The following is an 18,382-nucleotide window of genomic DNA, read 5'->3' as shown; positions in this document are numbered from 1 at the left end:
CAGAGAGGAGATGACAGATGAGCTGACCTCTGAGGAGATGAGGGGAATTGCCAAGTAGAAGAGGTGAGAGGGGGCTGGATGCTTAGCGGTGGTCTCCTTGGCATTGGCTGGGTTCTCCTTTCTGACAGAATGTTGCTGTTTACAACTGGAAGTTTATTTTGTAGAATTTAGATCTCTTGCAGAAAAATACTGACAGAGCCCAGAAGAAAATGAATAGACGGGAGAAGTGGGCAGCCCAGGTACCCAGAGGGTGGTGAAGCCAAACAGGATGGCAAACTGATATGAAACGCAAAAAAAAAAATAATAATAATAATATAAAATTAGAAAGTGCCCTCAAGGAATTAGAAATTGAAATGAGAAATACAAACGAGTTTTGTTTGGAAAATGCAAAGGATTCCATCTGAGAAAAGTAATCTGAGGCCCAGGCCTGGGGTGGGGAGATGGAGCAGGGAAGACGTGGAAAATGATAACCCCAAGGCCATGGAGGGTTAAATGTGAAAGGCAAACTGGAGTGGAGCTGGCAATGTGATACGGATGCTCTTAGAGAAAGCTTCTCCCTGGGCTACTACTTCAGGGCTGATGGCAAAGGTGGACCCTGTGAAACTCAGCCAGGAAGGCTGCAGCAGGAAACATCTTGCATTACATTTGGCATTTCCAAAGACCAAAAGGTCTCGGCTAGGGAAAAAAAAAAACCAAGATTGGGAGGGAAGCAATCCACTTTTGCTTGGAGTTGTGAGTTCAGGGAGGGAAGACTATTTTGGGTTTCATCTAGGGGTGTTGATGACTGAAGTCTCATTTTGTACAACCACCTCTTTGTAAAGCAGATTTTCCTGTGACAATAGCCTTAGCCCTGAAGGAATCGCTGCGGGAATGTCATAGTGTAGGTTAGAAAACCCCATGGAAATTGTGAGAAGGCAGAAAAAACTGAGCTCAGCCTGAGTTCAATCCAGGAATAGAAAAGGCTCAGCCCTGACTTGTAGTTTAGACTTGGTACTTAGAAAATCATCATAGAATCCATTTGATGACCTTTAAAAGTGTAATTTATAAAAGGACAATAGAAGCTGTATTAACAAACCATACTTAATTAACTTGCCAGATTACTTGATGCTCACCATTCTCTCGTTAAGACATCCAGAGCAAGCTGGGTATTTATAAATGGAAGCCTGTCTCTAACTATAGTATTACAGGCAAAATACAAAATGACATATGACAAGACTTTTCATTGCTGCAGTAATAGCAAAAGATTGCAAACTACCCAAAGATGTATCAGTAGGGGACTGTTGTTTGTGTCTATGCCTGTCTGTACAATGGAGAACTATGCAGCTATTAAGAGGGATGAGGAGGATTTCTATTTACTGCTAGAGTGATCCTCAGGATACATTGAGTGAAGAAAGCAGTATTCACAGGTGTACATGGTATGCTCCTTTTTGTTTTTTTAAAAGCAGTAAATACAAATTTACTTGCTTGCTTATATTTTTGAAGAAATGATAGAAAGATAAACAAAATACTAAAGCAAAGATAGAGGAAATGAAGAGAAGGGACTGACATGAAAGCAAGCCCTCTCTTGAGTGTTAGTTATAGTTTGGTTTTGGAGCCATGCATATTATTTACATAGTTTTAAAATATTAAAGCAAAAAGAAAAAGCAACCCTTAAAACATGAAACCCAACTGAAGCATAGGAATCTAACAAATTACCAAGTCAAAAGCATAATTACACAGCAAGACGTTATTTCAAGAGACTTTAAAACAGAATTTTCGTTTTTCAGTTCAAAGACAAAACACATAACACACACACACGCACACAGATGCACACACACATCTTAAACTGCGTTCAGTGGGCTTACTATTGGTAATGTTGGTGTAACTATTTTGAAATGATTATATATAGTAGGGTAAAACAAATAAATAATAGTATGAATGTTGCATGGAACCAAGATATTCAGTTTAATAGAGATACAAATATGAATTAAAGAAGTTAAATATGAAATCTCTACTATTCAATTTGAATTAGAGAGACTGTCAGTTTCTGCTCAGGATGTGTACAATGGGAAAGAATATCACTCTCAGCCTTTCAAGGCCATGGAGAAGGCCGCATCCCCAGGGACACAGCACCTGCCTGAGGCCGGGGCTTTATCAGAAAACAGTGAATGCCTTCCTGCCTCTCACCACCATCCTAACAAGCATCAGGTAGAAACTGACAGTAGAATACTGCTAACAGAGGGGCAAAGGTGTGGAGGGAGACCCTTTCTTTAGGAAAGCAGAAAGGAAAGACCTAAAGCTGAGGATGCAGCAGACATTGAGGACCAACTCTCTGGAAAATTAGCCTCTACTTTAAACACAAGGTATTTCTGGAGAGACTTAAAGTCTGTGATGTACTTGGAGTAACCATAGCAACAACAGGCCCAGTCCCAGCTAAAATCTTATCTAGATTGACTCAAAGCCAAACTAAAGGCCTAGCCAAAGGAAAGACCATTTGCAGACATAAAAACTTCAGTGTCTACTGACCTACATAAAATGCCTGGCTTTCAACAAAAAATTATGAATTATATGAAAAAGCAAGAAAAGAATAATGCAGTGGCAAGCTACAAAGCAACTGATAGAACCAGACTCAGACATGACATGAACATTGGAACCATCAGACAGGAAAATTTTAAAAAACTATAATTAATATGTTAAAAGTCCTAATGGAACAGGTGGAAAACACACAAGATCAGATGGATAATTTCAGCAGAAAGATGGAAACCATAAGAAAGAACCAAATGAAAAGAGTAGAAATGAGCAGCACAGAACAGAGATGAAGAATGCTTTTGCTGGGCTTATCAATAGATTTGACACAGCTATGGAAAACATCAGTAGACTTGAATATGGGTCCAAAGAGATAAGCAAAACTAACACAAAAAGAAGACATAGTTTAAAAAAAAAAGAAGAACAGAGCATCCAAGAACTATGGGATGACATCAGGGAGTCTAATATAAGTGTAGTTAGAATCCCAGAGAAGAAGAAAGAGAGAAGGGGGTGTAAGAAATATTTGAGGGAACAATGGCTGACAATTTCCCCCAAATTAATGACATACTTTGAACCACAGATCTAAGAAGTTAAGAAAAAACACCAAACAGGATCAATAACAACAACAACAGCAACAACAATGATAAAACCGACATATATCATAATAAAATTACTGAAAAGACAAAGAGAAAAAAGACACATTACACAGTATAACTAAGATAAAAATTACAACAAATTTCTCATCAGAGATGATGCAAGCCAGGAAACAATAGAGTTGTATTAGTCTGTTCTCACACTGCTAATAAAGACATACCCAAGACTGGGTAATTTATAAAAGAAAGAGGATTAATGGACTCACAGTTCCACGTGGCTGGGGAGGCCTCACAATCATGGTGGAAGGCAAAGGAGAAACAAAGGCACATCTTACATGACAGCAGGCAAGACAGCTTTTCATGGGAACTCTCCTTTATAAAACCATCAGATCTCAAGAGAATCACTATCATGAGAACAGCACAGGAAAGACCCACCCCCATGATTCCATTATTTCCCACAGCGTCCCTCCCGTGACACATGGGAATTATGGGAGCTACAATTCAAGATGAGGTTTGGGTGGAGACACAGCCTAACCATATTCAAAGTGGTATCTTTAAAGTGCTGAAAGGAAGAAAAAAAATACTTGTCAACAGAGTTCTATACTCAGTGGAAATATCTTTTAAAACATGAAAGCAAAAGAAATATTTCTTAGACAAGCAAAAACTGTGAGAATTCATTTTTCAGCAGACCTGTAGTACAATAAATAGTAAGGATATTTTTTTGAAGAGTAAATGTGGTACCAGATAGAAACTTAGATCCACACAAAGAGGTGAGGAGGACTGGAAAAAGGTAAAAATACAATTTGTGGGTTTAAAACATTTTAAAATTCTCTAAATTATAACAAATTGTCTAAAGCGAGTAGCAATATATTGTGTATTTACAGCATAATTAAAAGTGAAATGTATTGTAGCAATAATACAAAGTGTGGGAAGAGGAACCGTGAACATACTATTTTAATTTGAGTTGCAAATATCCGTATGAACTCAAGATTTTTTATTTCTAAAAAACTAGTATTTCCTCATTTTTTGCACTGAAAAGGCCTAGAAGTAATGACAACCCTGTAGCAATAAAATCCCTAACATGTATACTGTGCTGTCTAAATACCACTTCCAACTAAAAATTAAGGTTTTTTTGGAGAAGTAACAGAATCTAGGTCTGGAGTGGAAAACGTACAAGATGAATATTGGGCATTTATGTCTAAAAGTTCGGAGGTTCTCAAAGATACTAGGATTGTGTCAAAGAGACTCAGGATCCACCTTGAAAGAGTTCTTGCTGTCAAAATACAGGACAGTGTGAGCATCAAAAAGGATAATTACAACTGATGAAAAGACATCAAATATGTTAAAAATATGTGAATTTTAAATAATACCCCCCTCCAACCAAACGAGCAAGTGAACCTTATTGGTTACCTCGAAAACTTTCTAGGGTATCAATTTATTATATGAGAGGAAAAGAGCAAGTATTCTGCCATTCCTAAACAGACCATGTGGTTGATGCGGGAAAGTTCTTCATACCAAAAGCACAGTTAATAAATGCGGGAAGGTTGAAGAACTGGAAAAGCAATATTTTGCAACTGGTAGTAAAATAATGAATCTAGACAATGATTGCTAAAAGCATTAAGTAAAAGGTAGATGGCAAATTTTCTAGTAGATGGATCCAAGCAACATCCCATAAACCCCCAATCAATGTCAACATTGCATAAAACAGGAAAACATGTGCCGTGTGCCTCCTGGTGTGTGATACACAAAACCACTAACCTTATTATTAAAAAATTAAATCTGAATTGAATTAACCTTTAAATCTGAACTTTGCAATTCAGTAGCCACCAGTCACATATGGCTATTTAAATGTAAATTTAAGAATTAAAAGTTCAGTTCCTCAATCACGGTAGCCACTTTTCAAGTACTCAATAACCACACGTGGCTAGTGGCTACCATGTTGGACAGTGCAGATGTAGAACATTCCCAGCACTACAGAAAGTACCACTGGACAGTCCTGCTCCAGATCTGAGTACCAGATATAGGGAATTTGAGGAATAGAGAAACATGTGAACCAATACCCAGAAGAAGGAGTCTGTCAAATCTAGAATGTGAGAAAGTCTGTAGAACAAAAGATACAGATTCTTCAATTAAATGACCTGCATAAATCATTAAAGAGACTTAAACAGGTAGCAACTAAATGTGGACCTTGTCTGGATCCTAACTTGAACAAACCAACTTGCACAAGACAGTTTTGAGTCAGTCAAGAAAAATAGAACTAGGTGCTTGCTGATATTAAGTGCTTGCTGATATTAAGAAATGATCAGTTTTGTTGAGTATAATAATATTGTGGATAATGTTGCCGAAAACTCTTATCTGTTAAAGATACATTTTGAAGTATTTATGAGTAAAATTATCTTTAGGATTAGCTTCCAGAAAAAAAAGTGAGAGGTTGATAGATGAACAAGAATGGCAGAAAGGTGATGGTTGTTGCTGATGATGAGTATATGGGGTTCATGGTTCTATTTTCTACAGTTTTTGTATTGAAAAATTGTTTGTAATAAAACATTTTTAAAACTAGGATATGTCTATGTACTTCTCAGCTTCACAAGTTGAATGACGTGCTTATTAAAATTAAGTTATATTTGTTCCCAAACTGGTTTATATAATTTGGACTTATTATAATTTATAATCATTTATTTTAATTAAATATTATAAAATATGAATGATAAAATCTAATTTCTTTTATGGAAACTAAGTTGAGTGTTTTAGAAAGATTCACTAATAGAGAGTTGCTTTTTAAAAAGCAACAAAGTGAGGTTTGGACAAAGCAAATGTGACAGACTTGAAAAAAATATATAAATTATAAAGAGCTAGAATTTTACACTCAAGTTTTTTTCTCAGGTGCCTAGATCACTTTAAATAAACCAAATCCGGAAATTTTAGATGAGATATTGTGGATAAGATTTAGGTGAAAACAAATGAATAATTCAAATGAATAAATTCTATTCAAAAGATTGGTGATCAAAAAACGTGGATTAAAGTGAAGAATTTAGGAAAATGTTATGCATATTTACAGTAACTTGATAATAAAATGCAGCTTATTGCTGGTGGTAACAGACTTGGGGGAGTGAGGAGGTGGCACAACTTGTGGTTTACATGATAAAGGACCAGGTGATTTATCCCCCAACTAGGGACATGTTGGAAGAGTGAAAAGAGGTACTATGCATAATCCCACTGAGATAACAGGCATAAACTGGGATGATTCCTGAGCACACCAGGATGTTTGGTCCCCTGGACAATAAGAGATAGGATCAGAATCCCAAGTCGTTTGTAACACGTTAGAGCAGCAGCTGTTTCTAGCCAGAATGAAGTCTGGCAGGGATGAATGCCAAACATTAAATTCAGGAAGCAAACAAAACTGCATGAATATAAGCAGAGGAAATGTCTGCCCGGGAGGTGGCTCAGGTAAAGTTTGGGAATGGGAAAGTGCGCCCCTATGGGTGAGATGTTCTCATAGTTCGGGCCAATAGGAGAGAGCAGCAGGGGATGGATGGAGTCCCATTACCCAGGCCTCTCTGTGTGCTAAGCCAAGGAAGGACACAAAGACATGAGGAGTCTGGGCCTCTTAACCCAGAGTTTTGTTCTCATCTCTCAATGACCTGTATCCTGTCCCCTTGGGTCATGTCCCTTGTGTTCTTGTCATCGAGGAGACACTCCTGTCTGCTCTTGCAAACCCAGGGAGTAGAACCAGGATTTGAGGTTTTCCACTGTAAACCAGACATTGAGGTGGAGATCGTGGGCCCCTTTGCTGTTTCCCCTATGTTCAGGTCCCTGTAGAGTGATGATTCAGCCACTGTGTATTAGAATCACTTAATTGTCTAAATTCATTGCTTTAGGAAAAGAGCAAGCATAGATATTCTTTAAAAGCACCCCAGGAGAGTCTAACAACCACTGGGATTAGGTACCACTGTTACAGGGTCACCCTGACACTGATCGGGGATAGCATTATCACTCTCAGGACTGGGACTTCAGACTGAGTCAAGGGGCAGGGAAAGCAGGCAGGGAAGGCAGGCAGGGGCTAAGTAGGAGAATAAAACAATTTGTTTATTCACTTACATGTGTTTATGCCCCGGCCTTATTCCATAAAGGATTTGGGGCAAGGCAGTGGGGGGACTAATGAAGATAATCGGACAAGTAGAGGAAAGCCCTCTTGTGTGACGAGAGTTAGTCACACAAGCACATATGGGTCAGCCACAAATAATGTCACCAGTGTGCCACCACTGACTCACTCCCCAGCCACAGCAGGATCCAAAAGCTCTTTCAACAGAAACCAGTTTATAATGACCATGGATTGACTGGGCCAGCAGAGCCTGGGAAGTGGGACCTGGAAGAACAGGCTCTTCAGTGTCGCCCAAGGAGCTCACTTGTCAGTGTTTCTGAGTGACCCTGGGATGTTAATTGCTGCTGAGCTTAGCAGAAATGACAAGGTGTGGGAAAGTGACCCAGGTCTTGAATCCTAAAGCTGAAGTTTTTGAAATAGGTGACATGTTTGAATATTTGGAATCTCACCTCCAGCAAAGGTGAAGCTTAAAGGGCTATTGTCCACTAGCTTGGATGACAGAGAGTTCAGAGGCTGAGGTGGTGATTTCTATACTAGTGTTTTCTTTTTCTAGTTTATAAATGTTATCCTCAGAGGATAATACTTGAGGAGATTCAGGAGATTCACAACAAGACAACATTCATGTTAAGCTAGCCAATGGCAGGATGCTTTTTTAGCCTTGAATAGCTAAGACACCAACATTGACTCTTTTCCTAACTCTTTAACAATTGACAGCAACTGACTCAGGCTGCTTTGAGCTGCTAGCCAAACCCTCCCTCCAGAGACACTTAGGACTGAATCGTTTAAATCGAATAACAGGGTAACCCAGATAAAAAAGAATATGATGAACACAAACAAGATTGAGACCTTTGCATTAAGCTAAACACTGATGACAGTTGCCTTCTGAAGACTTGGAGATGTCCCCTCCATGTGGAGGTGGGTTTTGAGGTGCAAAACCACCATGGACCTTGCATTACTATTAAATAATACTCATCCTTCCTCAGGGGTCAAGCTGGGTTAGCCTGACCCTCAGGGGTCAGCCAAAGAATGGCTTTATCCACTCTTTGTTTCTCTCTTCTCCACTTCACCAAAATCTCTAAAATGATATCTGTCATCATAGACTTAGGTTAGGTACTGAAACCCATGGGAACCTAGAGGATGGAAACTTAGCCCAGGAGAGGGGTAGGCTTCCTGGAGAAGGAGCAGTCTCAGCCAAGATTCAGTGGATGAATTGGAAGTCAGCCAATGAGAACATCCAAGGCAAAGGAAGCAGCAAGAGAAAATGCAGGGAGAATGAACAAGTGTGGACCTACCTCCAGGCATGAGCCTTCTGTCACTTGCCTGTAAGAAGGATGCCTGGCAGCTGGGCCTGCTGCACTCAGAGACTGGGCCTCCTGGTTTTTTAGTCTCATCCCATGCCCAGCCCTTGTTGCGCCTGGTGTCACCCAGTCTAGAGCGTCTCCACTTCCTGAAGGTTGAATTGTCCCTCTTCTCAGCTGCCACCCCACCCATGATGTTCTGGGACCTGGTCCTTCTGCTCCATCACATTGGTCACCTCTCCACCTGCTTTCTGACTGGCAGAAGCTTTGGGAAATTTCTCTTCCATGGATGGCCTTTCTCTTGTTCTCTATGTTCTTGAAGTTTCTACTTTTCTTCTCCTCAGTTTCATTTTAAAAGAGAAAGGCCATCTGTGGAAGAGAGATTTCCAAAAGCTTCTGCTAACCAGAAAGCAGGTGGAGAGCTGGCCAGTGTGATGGAGCAGAAGGACCAGGAGACACGGCTATAAAGATCCTACCCCAAGACTGGGTACTTTGTAAATAAAAGAGGTTTAATTGACTCACAGTTCCACATGGCTGGGGAGGCCTCAGGAAACTTACAATTATGGTGGAAGGTGAAGGGAGAGTAGGTAACTTCTTCACAAGGCAGCAGGAAAGAGAGGGGGAGCAAAGGCGAGGTGCCACACTTTTAAACCATCAGATCTCAAGAGAACTCACTCACTATCACTAGAACAGCAAGGAGGAAACTGCCCCCATGATCCAATCACCTCCCACCAGGTCTCTCCCTCGACATGTGGGGATTACAATTCAGGATGAAATTTGGGTAGGGACACGGAGCCAAATCATATCAAGGTATATATTGGGGTCCTTCAACATCTTCCTCTAAGAAAGCTCTTAGAGCTTTCCTTTGATATTTTGCAAGTATAAAAGGAAAAAACCTCTCTATTTAAAAATTTTTAGTAGTACAAAATGCATACACTTAAAAAACATCTTGTACACATAGAGATGCTGTTGTTTTCTTTCCTGACACGCCTGTCTATAACTAAATCATATTCACTTTTAATACCATCCTATTCTCAAAATGCCCATATTAAAATAACTCTACATTGGATCAAAAGTGCCCATGTTAACACATCTGTCCCTTTTTTTCTCTCCCCAAGTCCTCTTATTTCCTAAATTCCTCAGAGATTTTTTTATTAGTACACATATTGATTTGGTCAGTTCTAGAGACCATGAGTTCTCCACTGAAACCCATCTTGGATTGTGAACTTCCATGATGTCAGTCACTCATGACAGGACTGTTGTGAAGATCATGAAGGGAACAGTCAGGAAAGAGCCTGGAACCTGGTTAGCTACTGAATAGTTTCTTGAAACTCTCTATTTTATTATTCCTTGTACTTTTCAAACAGCCATACTAATTTTAATTTATTCCATGATTTGAGTGTAAATTTGGTTCCTTTAGAAACTGAAAACATCTTTATTTTTTAAAAAAGTTTATTTTAAATTTTTGTGGGTACATAGTAGGTATACACAGGGTATATATTTATGGGGCACATGAGATGTTTTGAGACAGGCATGCAATGTGAAATAATCACATCATGGAAAACGCGGTATCCATCCCCTCAAGCATTTATCCTTTGTGTTTCAAAAAATCCACTTATACTCTTTTGGCTATTTTTAAATGTTCAACTGAGTTATTATAGAAACTGACAACTCTTAGAGCATTTTCAACATATCTGGAGATCTATCATTTCTTTTCTGCTGTGAGCATCTCACCACCTACCTAAGGAACTGTACAATCTCCTAATTGGGTGTTTATCAGCAAGGAACAAGGCTAAAAAAAGACTAATTATTTTGCCTAATGTCTGACAGCAAATTTGTGACCAAGAAAGAAGTAGATCTTGTTGTCCTTTCACTCTCCCTTCTTAAGATAATTAGAAATCCATTGACCTACAGCAATTGTGGACCTGGAGTATCTACCCTCCTTTCACAGGGCACTTATTCATAGTTACCTTTGAAACCTCACAAATCCCTAACGCCATGCGCATTTCGTTTTAACAACATTTCACCCTTTTCTGAGTCTCTGGCTTACTGCCTCAGGCAACTCTCTCTCCTCCCCTTCACCTCTAGCAGAAAGCAACCCCAAAGAAATACTCGCAGTTCAGTGCCGATGTGGCCGAGGCCATTGCCTTCTTTGACTCCATCATTGCAGAGCTGGATACAGAGAGACGGCCCCGGGCTGCCGAGGCCACCCCACCAAATGAAGACGTGGACTTTGATGGTGAGTTCCAGGAAGGCAGTGGGAAGATGGTGTCTGAAGGCGGGTGGGGCTGCGATGCTGTGAGGACGGGCTGGGGGCTCTGCGGTGGACTTACAGGATAGGCCACCAGGAATCCCACCTCCCTGATTGAAGGGAAACCCTGCACCTCCAAGCTGGAGCCAGGCCCTGAGCCCATCCTCTGTGGGGATCTCTTACTTCCGTTGTCTCTGCGGCCACTGCTCCAGCCTGTCCCTCCAACACTCTGGCGCCATGTTTGGACAATGTTTCCTCTGCGGTCCACTTACCATGGCTGAGAAAATTGAGACCTTCTTAAGACTCCAAGAAGGACAGCAATAGGGAAATGATGAAGGAAGGAGAATCAATGAGGTGTGTCATTTAAAGGGTATAGTTTCAGTTTTTTGAGATGAAAGAGTTCCAGAGATCGCTTGCACAATGTGAATATACTGAACGCTACTAAACGGCACACTTAAAAAATGGTGATGATGGTAAATTTTGTGTTCTATACGCTTCACCACAACTTAAGAAAAAAAAGAAAGGGAATGGACAAACTGTATTTGAGAATCCAGCTTCCGACCATACCTAGGTTAGGTAGTAGGGTGGTGTAGGGCAGGAGAGGCCCACCGTGGCTGCCCAGACCCAGCCTGGACTGCTAGAGCTGGAGTGCGGTGAGGCCTGAGGCCATGCTTCCCTCCTCACCGAGGCCTGTCCTGGGGCATCCCTCCTGATGGAGAGCAAAAAATCCAAACACATCAGCTGAGCCCCCTTTATATTCCGTCATGCGACTGTCAGACAGTTTGTTTAATCTTTGACTTGCCCCCCATGGTGTAAATTAATGATGGTTTTATTCAGGGGGCTCACTGGCCCCTTATACTAAGGTCAAAGCTTTTGGTACCAATATTAAATAATTCATGAGTATTTTCTCTAATGCTTGAAAGAAGCTTATGATTTATTGTTGTTGTTCTGGCCTTGATAGATGTGTGTCTGTGGGATTTGGGGTTTCAAATTGGGTTCTTTGCAGTTTCACAGAAGGTTAACCCTGCTCCCCAAGCTTATTCTTCTCCTCCTGCTCTCCCACGCAGCCCCTCCAGTCCCTGACAGACAGCAGCCCTGCCCCGGGAGTGAGGAGGCCTAGGAAATTCACGATATTGGTGAAGGGATGACAAAATCCACTAAGGATGCAAGGGTCATTTTCAGAGTTATGATTTTTAATAAAAATGAGTGTGACCAAGTCATTTTTATTCAGTTCATGAAATGGCCACTTTTCTCCTCTGATAACAAAAAACATACCAAAGCATAAAGAAGAGAGCAAAAAATATGACCTGTAAAACAGCCACCCAGAGATCATCATCGCCGTTAACATTTGGGGATCTGTCCTTCTGAGTGTGGTTTTAACACACACACACACACTCTCTCTCACACACACACACAAACTCACAGACTCATTTTAATTTTTTTGAAATAAAACTAGGATCTCCTTTCATCTAACAATTTACAATACATCTTGGGCTACTTTCCAAGTCAATAAATATAGATCTGTGTCTTCATGGGTTTTTTTTTCTTCTTCTTTTTTTTTGAGATGGAGTCTCGCTCTGTCATCCAGGCTGGAGTGCAGTGATGTGGTCTCGGCTCACTGCTACCTCTGCCTCTCGGGTGGCTGTGATTATAAGCGCCTGCCACCACGCCCCCGGTTAATTTTTGTGTTTTTAATAGAGATGGGGTTTCTCCATGTTGGCCAGGCTGGTCTCAACTCCTGGCCTCAGGTGATCCGCCTGCTTCAGACTCCCAGAGTGCTGGGATTACAGGCGTGAGCCCCCGCACCCGGCCTATGTCCTCAGTTTTAATGGACATATATTCCATTGCATTCCTCCTGCACCGCAACTGCAGAGTCAAATCTGCTTTGCTTGGCTATCAGGCCTTTCTAAGAATTCGCTATTAGGATCATGGTTGCCTATACCCATTTCCTGTGAGTGTTCAGTCCAATCCGCCCTCTCCTTTGCCTTATGTGCCTCCCAATGGCAAGTCCTTCCTTCCCGGGTCACATGCTTTTCTCTTCCAGTGGCCACCAGCTCCCGGGAGCACAGCTTGCATTCTAACTGGATCCTGCGGGCGCCGCGCAGACACTCCGAGGCTATCGCTGCTCACACTGTGCATACTGTGGACGGCCAGTTTCGAAGGAGCACTGAGCGCAGGACCGTGGGCACTCAGAGGAGACTTGAGAGGCACCCCATTTATTTGCCCAAGGCTGTGGAAGGGGCCTTCAACACCTGGAAATTTAAGCCCAAAGCCTGCAAAAAAGAGTAAGTGCTTGGGCTAAATAGCATGACCAAGATGTTCTCATGGCCTCCAGATGCTTGGGGTGATCCTTAAGGTGCCTCGAGCCACATCTTACATGCCAAATATTATTTATATATGTATATATGTATGTATATAGTGTTGGGGAGGTCTTAGTTTCAACATTTTTTTGGTAGTCTGCACTCTAGCCTGGTGCAATGCTGTTGCTTGCTCCTAACTTGCTTCTTCCTGGGTCTGCCTCCCTTTCTTTCTGGCCTACTTAGCCCATGCACTGTGCCATCCACCTTCATGGATTCCCCCCAGTGCCACTGACGCATTGCGTGCTACAGACTTATAATGAGTTTGAGGTTGAACAGAGCATAGCACCAAAAGGAAACCAACATCAAATGAATCAGATGCCCCTCTCTAAAAGGCACCGGGCAGGCTCCGAGATGTAGAACTTCTTGCTGGCCAGGCCCCTCTTGGGCCATCTTACCACCATCTCCTCTGGCCTCTTTCCTTTTAGATCCTCTTCCTTCAGGCCTAGTTACCATTACTAACCATCAAATTCCTGTTATCTACTCACTCAGAGAGGTAAGTTCTTTCTGGGTTTGGGCAACCCAGGCCCTGCTGCAGGGCTTTGCCTGTCACAATGGAAGGGCCTGTCAAGCCTCACCAGCTGTCTTTCTTTGCTTCTACAAAAGCCACTAAAACCTGTTGGATTTAGGGGTTTTCTAGATAGCATTTTCCTCCCACAGTAACAGACCACGCACTGGACATATTAAAATCACAACCCAGCCCTTACCACCCATCCTTCGCCTTCAAGGCCAGGCCAAGGTCCAGCTGATGTCCACCCATGGCCCCCATGGTGACACCATTTGGTCCTCCCCAAGACCCAGGACTAGGGCAGCAATCTGAGGGTCTCCATGAGAATGGTGGTAATCGAGCATCCCTTCCCTCTGTGTGGCCAGCCAAGCCGAACTTAACCTCCTGCCTCATTCCTTCCTTCTAGCCTGGGGAGCTCCAGACAGATCCTTTTCAACTTCTCAGGAGAAGACATGGAGTGGGATGCAGAGCTCTTTGCGTTGGAGCCCCAGATGTCTCCTGGGGAGGACTACTATGAGACAGAGAACCCCAAAGGACAGTGGCTGCTTCGAGAAAGACTTTGGGAACGGACAGTGCCCTGACCCCATCTGGATTCCTTGATGTGTCTCAGGCTGGGTCCCTGAGAAGCTGTCACTTTCAGCGCAGCATGAGGTGTTTGGTAGAGTTGAAAATGCAAATTGTAACACAGTCAACCCCCTCGGCACACTGCCTGCTGGTGCTGTGCTAGTGCCAAACAGACCTGTGGCTTCCCAGGGGACGGGTCTCAGGACACTCTCAGAGCTTGAGTTTCTCTGCATGGGCTGATGAGCAGGGACTTACAGCCTGGCTGGTCTTTAAGAGCTGAAGGAATGGAAGGTGTTGAGTGGAGTGTCTGGGCTCACTCCCCTGACCTCACCCGGCCTGTTCCTCATTCTCCACATGTCTGTCCAGGTGGCTGCTAGCGATGTGCTCAGTACCAGAGATGAACTCACCCGTAGATTTCTGGGCCAAAGCTTCAGAGAGGTAGCTCCTCTTTCTATGAGGCTCAGAGACCCGCTGGATCTGCACGGGGGTTGTCTTCTTGTGTGCAGAATGCGTTTGAGAAAGCAGCTCCCTTTGCTCTCTTTTCAGAGTTTTCCAGAAACTCCTGCTATATTAGGCTAAGATGAGGCTAATGCCCTGGCAATGGGGTGAGGGAAGGGGTATGTCAGGGGCCTGCCTGGGGGCCACACTGTTTCCTCAGGCCCAAAAACTTAGCCCCCCTTCCTGTAGGCAATTGACTAGAGAAGAAGGAAGATGGGGTGATTCTTTTTCTTTTTCTTCTAATTCTTACGCAGAAAAATCTCTTTAAATATCCATGGAATCAGTTTATGACAGGCCATGCCTTTCTGTTTCCCCAGTTAAGAGAAAATCAGAATCATTATGTTCTTTTGGTGTAGAAAGGATTTCTGTATTTTAGGAAGTATCTGAATCAGAATTACATTTAAAATATATTCTTTGTATGTCTAAATACTGTTTGCATTTTTGCAATAGTTGTGCCCATTCAAGCTTGAGAACCACTGGTTTGGAGAATATACTGAACTTTATCCATTCTCACTTCTTTTTTTGCATTTTCTTGTAAACCAGTCTGTACATGTGTAAGGGCCTTTGGGCAGAAGGAAGGGAGAGAGACTAAAAAACAAAAACAAAAACAAAAATAAAAAACAATCACTTAAATTAAGCCAAGGATGTTCTAGGCTAAGGTCAGGCTAAGAACTGAACAGAAGCTTCCTTTCTGCCATGACTGTGGGATGATATTCTTATTGTTCCATTTTTTAGGAAGAACCTTTTGTTTATGTGAACCTGATCATATGTGTCTAAGAATATGGAACTCTTACAAATAAAAGACAGCTAGTAATTATATTGCATTCTTAGAAATTTCATCTCAACATGTTTTCAGAATGAAACCATACTGGAAATGTTTTAATACTTCTCTTTATTATTTTTCGAGTGCCAATGTCAATGTTTGGAAGGATTCTTTCATTTTGTTGCTTGTACTGACCCAACTATAGCCAGAAGCTTGTCTGGAAAATAAATGTTCAGGAGATTTGTTTTATAAACTGCATTAAAGCACTGCCATTTATCACCACGGATCTTTTCTCTTCTCTAAATGTGGCCTTGTTTGAAACCTCATCTATAAAAGTTCATTGTTGGGGATAAACTCAGGATAAAGGTGTCTTTACTCTGCCTCTTATCAAACTACAGTTTATCACAGATCTACCCTGAAATTATGTAATGAAGATACTGGGTACATTTTGTTTTCAAAGATAAGAAAAAATAAACATGGCTGAGAGGATATTTGGAGTCCTGGTTTTTTTTTTTAAGCATTTATTGCTTATGGGACATGAAGCTGTGCCATCTTATTTTGCTTTGTTTTGTATGTTTTTGTTTTTCACTAGACTATACACAGACAACCTGAAAACATCCCATGATTGGGAAACAGAAGGTTGTCTCGTCTTTGGGGATAATTTTTAGGTGTTTGAAGTTGGTGATAAACCCAAGGATCTGGGCTCTGCCTGGGGAATCTTGAGATGGTGTCTGGTGGGGTTTGAGATAAATCAAATCTGAAACAATAAAAGTCCATTCAGAAAACCCAGCTGAGTCGACGGATTCTTTTCTTTCTTGGATTGGCCAGTTATTCAATGGAATCAAGCTGGTCACTGGGGCTATGTTAGCATCTCTGGCTTTCCCAGGATTCTGTTTTGATACATGAAAATCTACCTATCCCCAGACAGAATGTCAAAAAGAGAGGATGTGCGTCCCTGGCATCTGGCTTGTTTTTTAGTAGCCCCTGGTTTCTAGCTCCTGCTACAGACTGTCTTCTGCTTCATGGGGCAAGATGCATGGAGCTGCTAGTTCAATTTGTATCATGTGTACCTAGCTATGTGCCATGCAACTGAGAGCATGGCTGCTAAGACTGACCTTCCTGGTGCCCATTCTCAGACACAGAGCCCAAAGTGTGTCTAACAGGACACTGTGTTCCTCTTACCATTGATCACCTTTGCATAGAGGATGTGTTTCCTGTTGCTGCTGTAATAAATGACCACAGATTTTAACGCTTAAAACAATATATATGTATGCTCTTACAGTCTGGAAGTCAGAAGAACCAAAACCAGTTTCACCAGATTAGGTCAAGGTGTTGGCAGGGCTATGTTCCTTCTGGCAGCTTTAGAGGAGAATCCATTTCCTTGCCTTTTTCAGCTTCCAGGGGCTTCCTACATTCCTTGGCTGGTGACCCCATCCTTGCGCCACTCCAACCCGTTGATTCCATCATCACGTCTCCACCTGCTCAGTCTGTGTTCCTGCTTCCCATTTATAAGGGATTTTTTTCTTTTTTGAGACAGAGTTTTGGTCTTGTTGCCCAGGCTGGAGTGCAGTGGGCTCAATCTCGGCTCACTGCAACCTCTGCCTCCCGGGTTCAAGCAGTTCTCTTGCCTCAGCCTCCTGAGCAGCTGGGATTACAGGCATGCGCCACCGCACCTGGCTAATTTTGTATTTTTAGTAGAGACAGGGTTTCTCCATGTTGGTCAGGCTGGTCACAAACTCCCAACCTCAGGTGATCTGCCTGCCTTGGCCTCCCAAAGTGCTGGGATTACAGGTGTGAGCCCCCATGCCCAGCCCATTTATAAGGATCTTTGTGATTACATCACTCTCACCCGAGCAATCTAGGGTAGTCACTCCATCTCTAAATCCTTACTTTAATCAATTCTGCAAAATATCTTTTGCCATATAAAATGACATTCACAGGGGATTCGGATGGAAACATCTTTGGGAGGCCATTATTTAGCCAACCATACAGCATCACAAGATGTTCTAGTCCTTCTTACATACCCAGCCCAATTCCCTTTTAAGCTTCATTATAAAAGCCCAATATCTGTGACTAATTCTGACTTTACATTTACATTCTCTCATTTACAAACTCCTTTGGTTCCAGCTCTTCCCTTGTAATTTGGTTAAGATGAAATTCTGTCTTGTCTGACAGGTTTCAATTTCAGAAAGACTTTTCAATTACACAGAATTCCCAAGTGGAAAAAACATGTCATTTCAACCCTATAAGGATGAGGAATGGGCAATGGTTCTAGATAAACATTGCTGCTGGTCAAGAGTGATGTTTTCCTTCAATGAGTCCATCACATCTTTATTAAGCAACTGCTATGTGCCAAGCAAAAGAACACTTTATCTGCTTTCTGCCCTTCAGCAGTTGGTGATCCAAAGGGAGAAAACAGGATGAACACAGAGAATCTGTGCTGAGCTCCTTCTGCTTCACTGAGTGTCACTGTCTACCTACAAAAGGAGCTCTGGGAAGGGAGAGAGCCCACAGAGCTTGAGGTGTTAGGGGAGAACGTCATGGCTGGGGTGAAGCCTTGAAAGATGGATTCGGACTTTAACAGAAGACTGCTGGTGGGAACAGCGTGCAAAAACACAGCTATGGAAACAGTAATGGAAAGGGTAGGGGACAGTAAAGAAGCGCCCTTGACTGAAGGGCAGGGTTTCTATTGAGCAGCCATGGAAAATCAGACTGAAAAGGTTGGAGGAAGTCAAAGGAGGGGCATAGAGTTGGGCAGACAGGGATAAAGAATTGCACCATTATTGCATCTCAAGTTGGAGAGTGGAGAGGTGAAGTAGAACCCAGTATAGTTAGGGGGAGGAGTAGGATCCCCAAGGCTGTCCCCTGAAACATTGCGGGCTTAAACCAATCCAAGCTGCCCATGTCCCCAGCAAGAGAGGCTCTCCAGCCCTTGTCCCACTC

At 42.3% G+C, this 18,382-nt stretch overlaps 1 protein-coding gene across 1 annotated transcript in view; it reads left to right on the top strand.

Moving 5' to 3' along the window:
• C15H13orf42 (chromosome 15 C13orf42 homolog) overlaps positions 1-16,228 on the top strand; it is a 32,860-nt gene extending 16,632 nt beyond the window's left edge. The window contains exons 2-4 of the mRNA XM_021929635.2: positions 10,590-10,737; positions 12,794-13,034; positions 14,021-16,228. Coding sequence (XP_021785327.2) covers positions 10,590-10,737; positions 12,794-13,034; positions 14,021-14,195 — 564 coding nt within the window. The 3' untranslated portion in view covers positions 14,196-16,228. The remainder of the gene's footprint in view (positions 1-10,589; positions 10,738-12,793; positions 13,035-14,020) is intronic.
• Positions 16,229-18,382: the final 2,154 nt, after the last annotated feature.

The sequence above is a fragment of the Papio anubis genome, chromosome 15, assembly GCF_008728515.1.
Source record: "Papio anubis isolate 15944 chromosome 15, Panubis1.0, whole genome shotgun sequence".
Lineage (NCBI taxonomy): Eukaryota > Metazoa > Chordata > Mammalia > Primates > Cercopithecidae > Papio > Papio anubis.
Note: the sequence above shows the minus strand (reverse complement) of the source record. Positions and strands in the feature narration are given on the sequence as shown.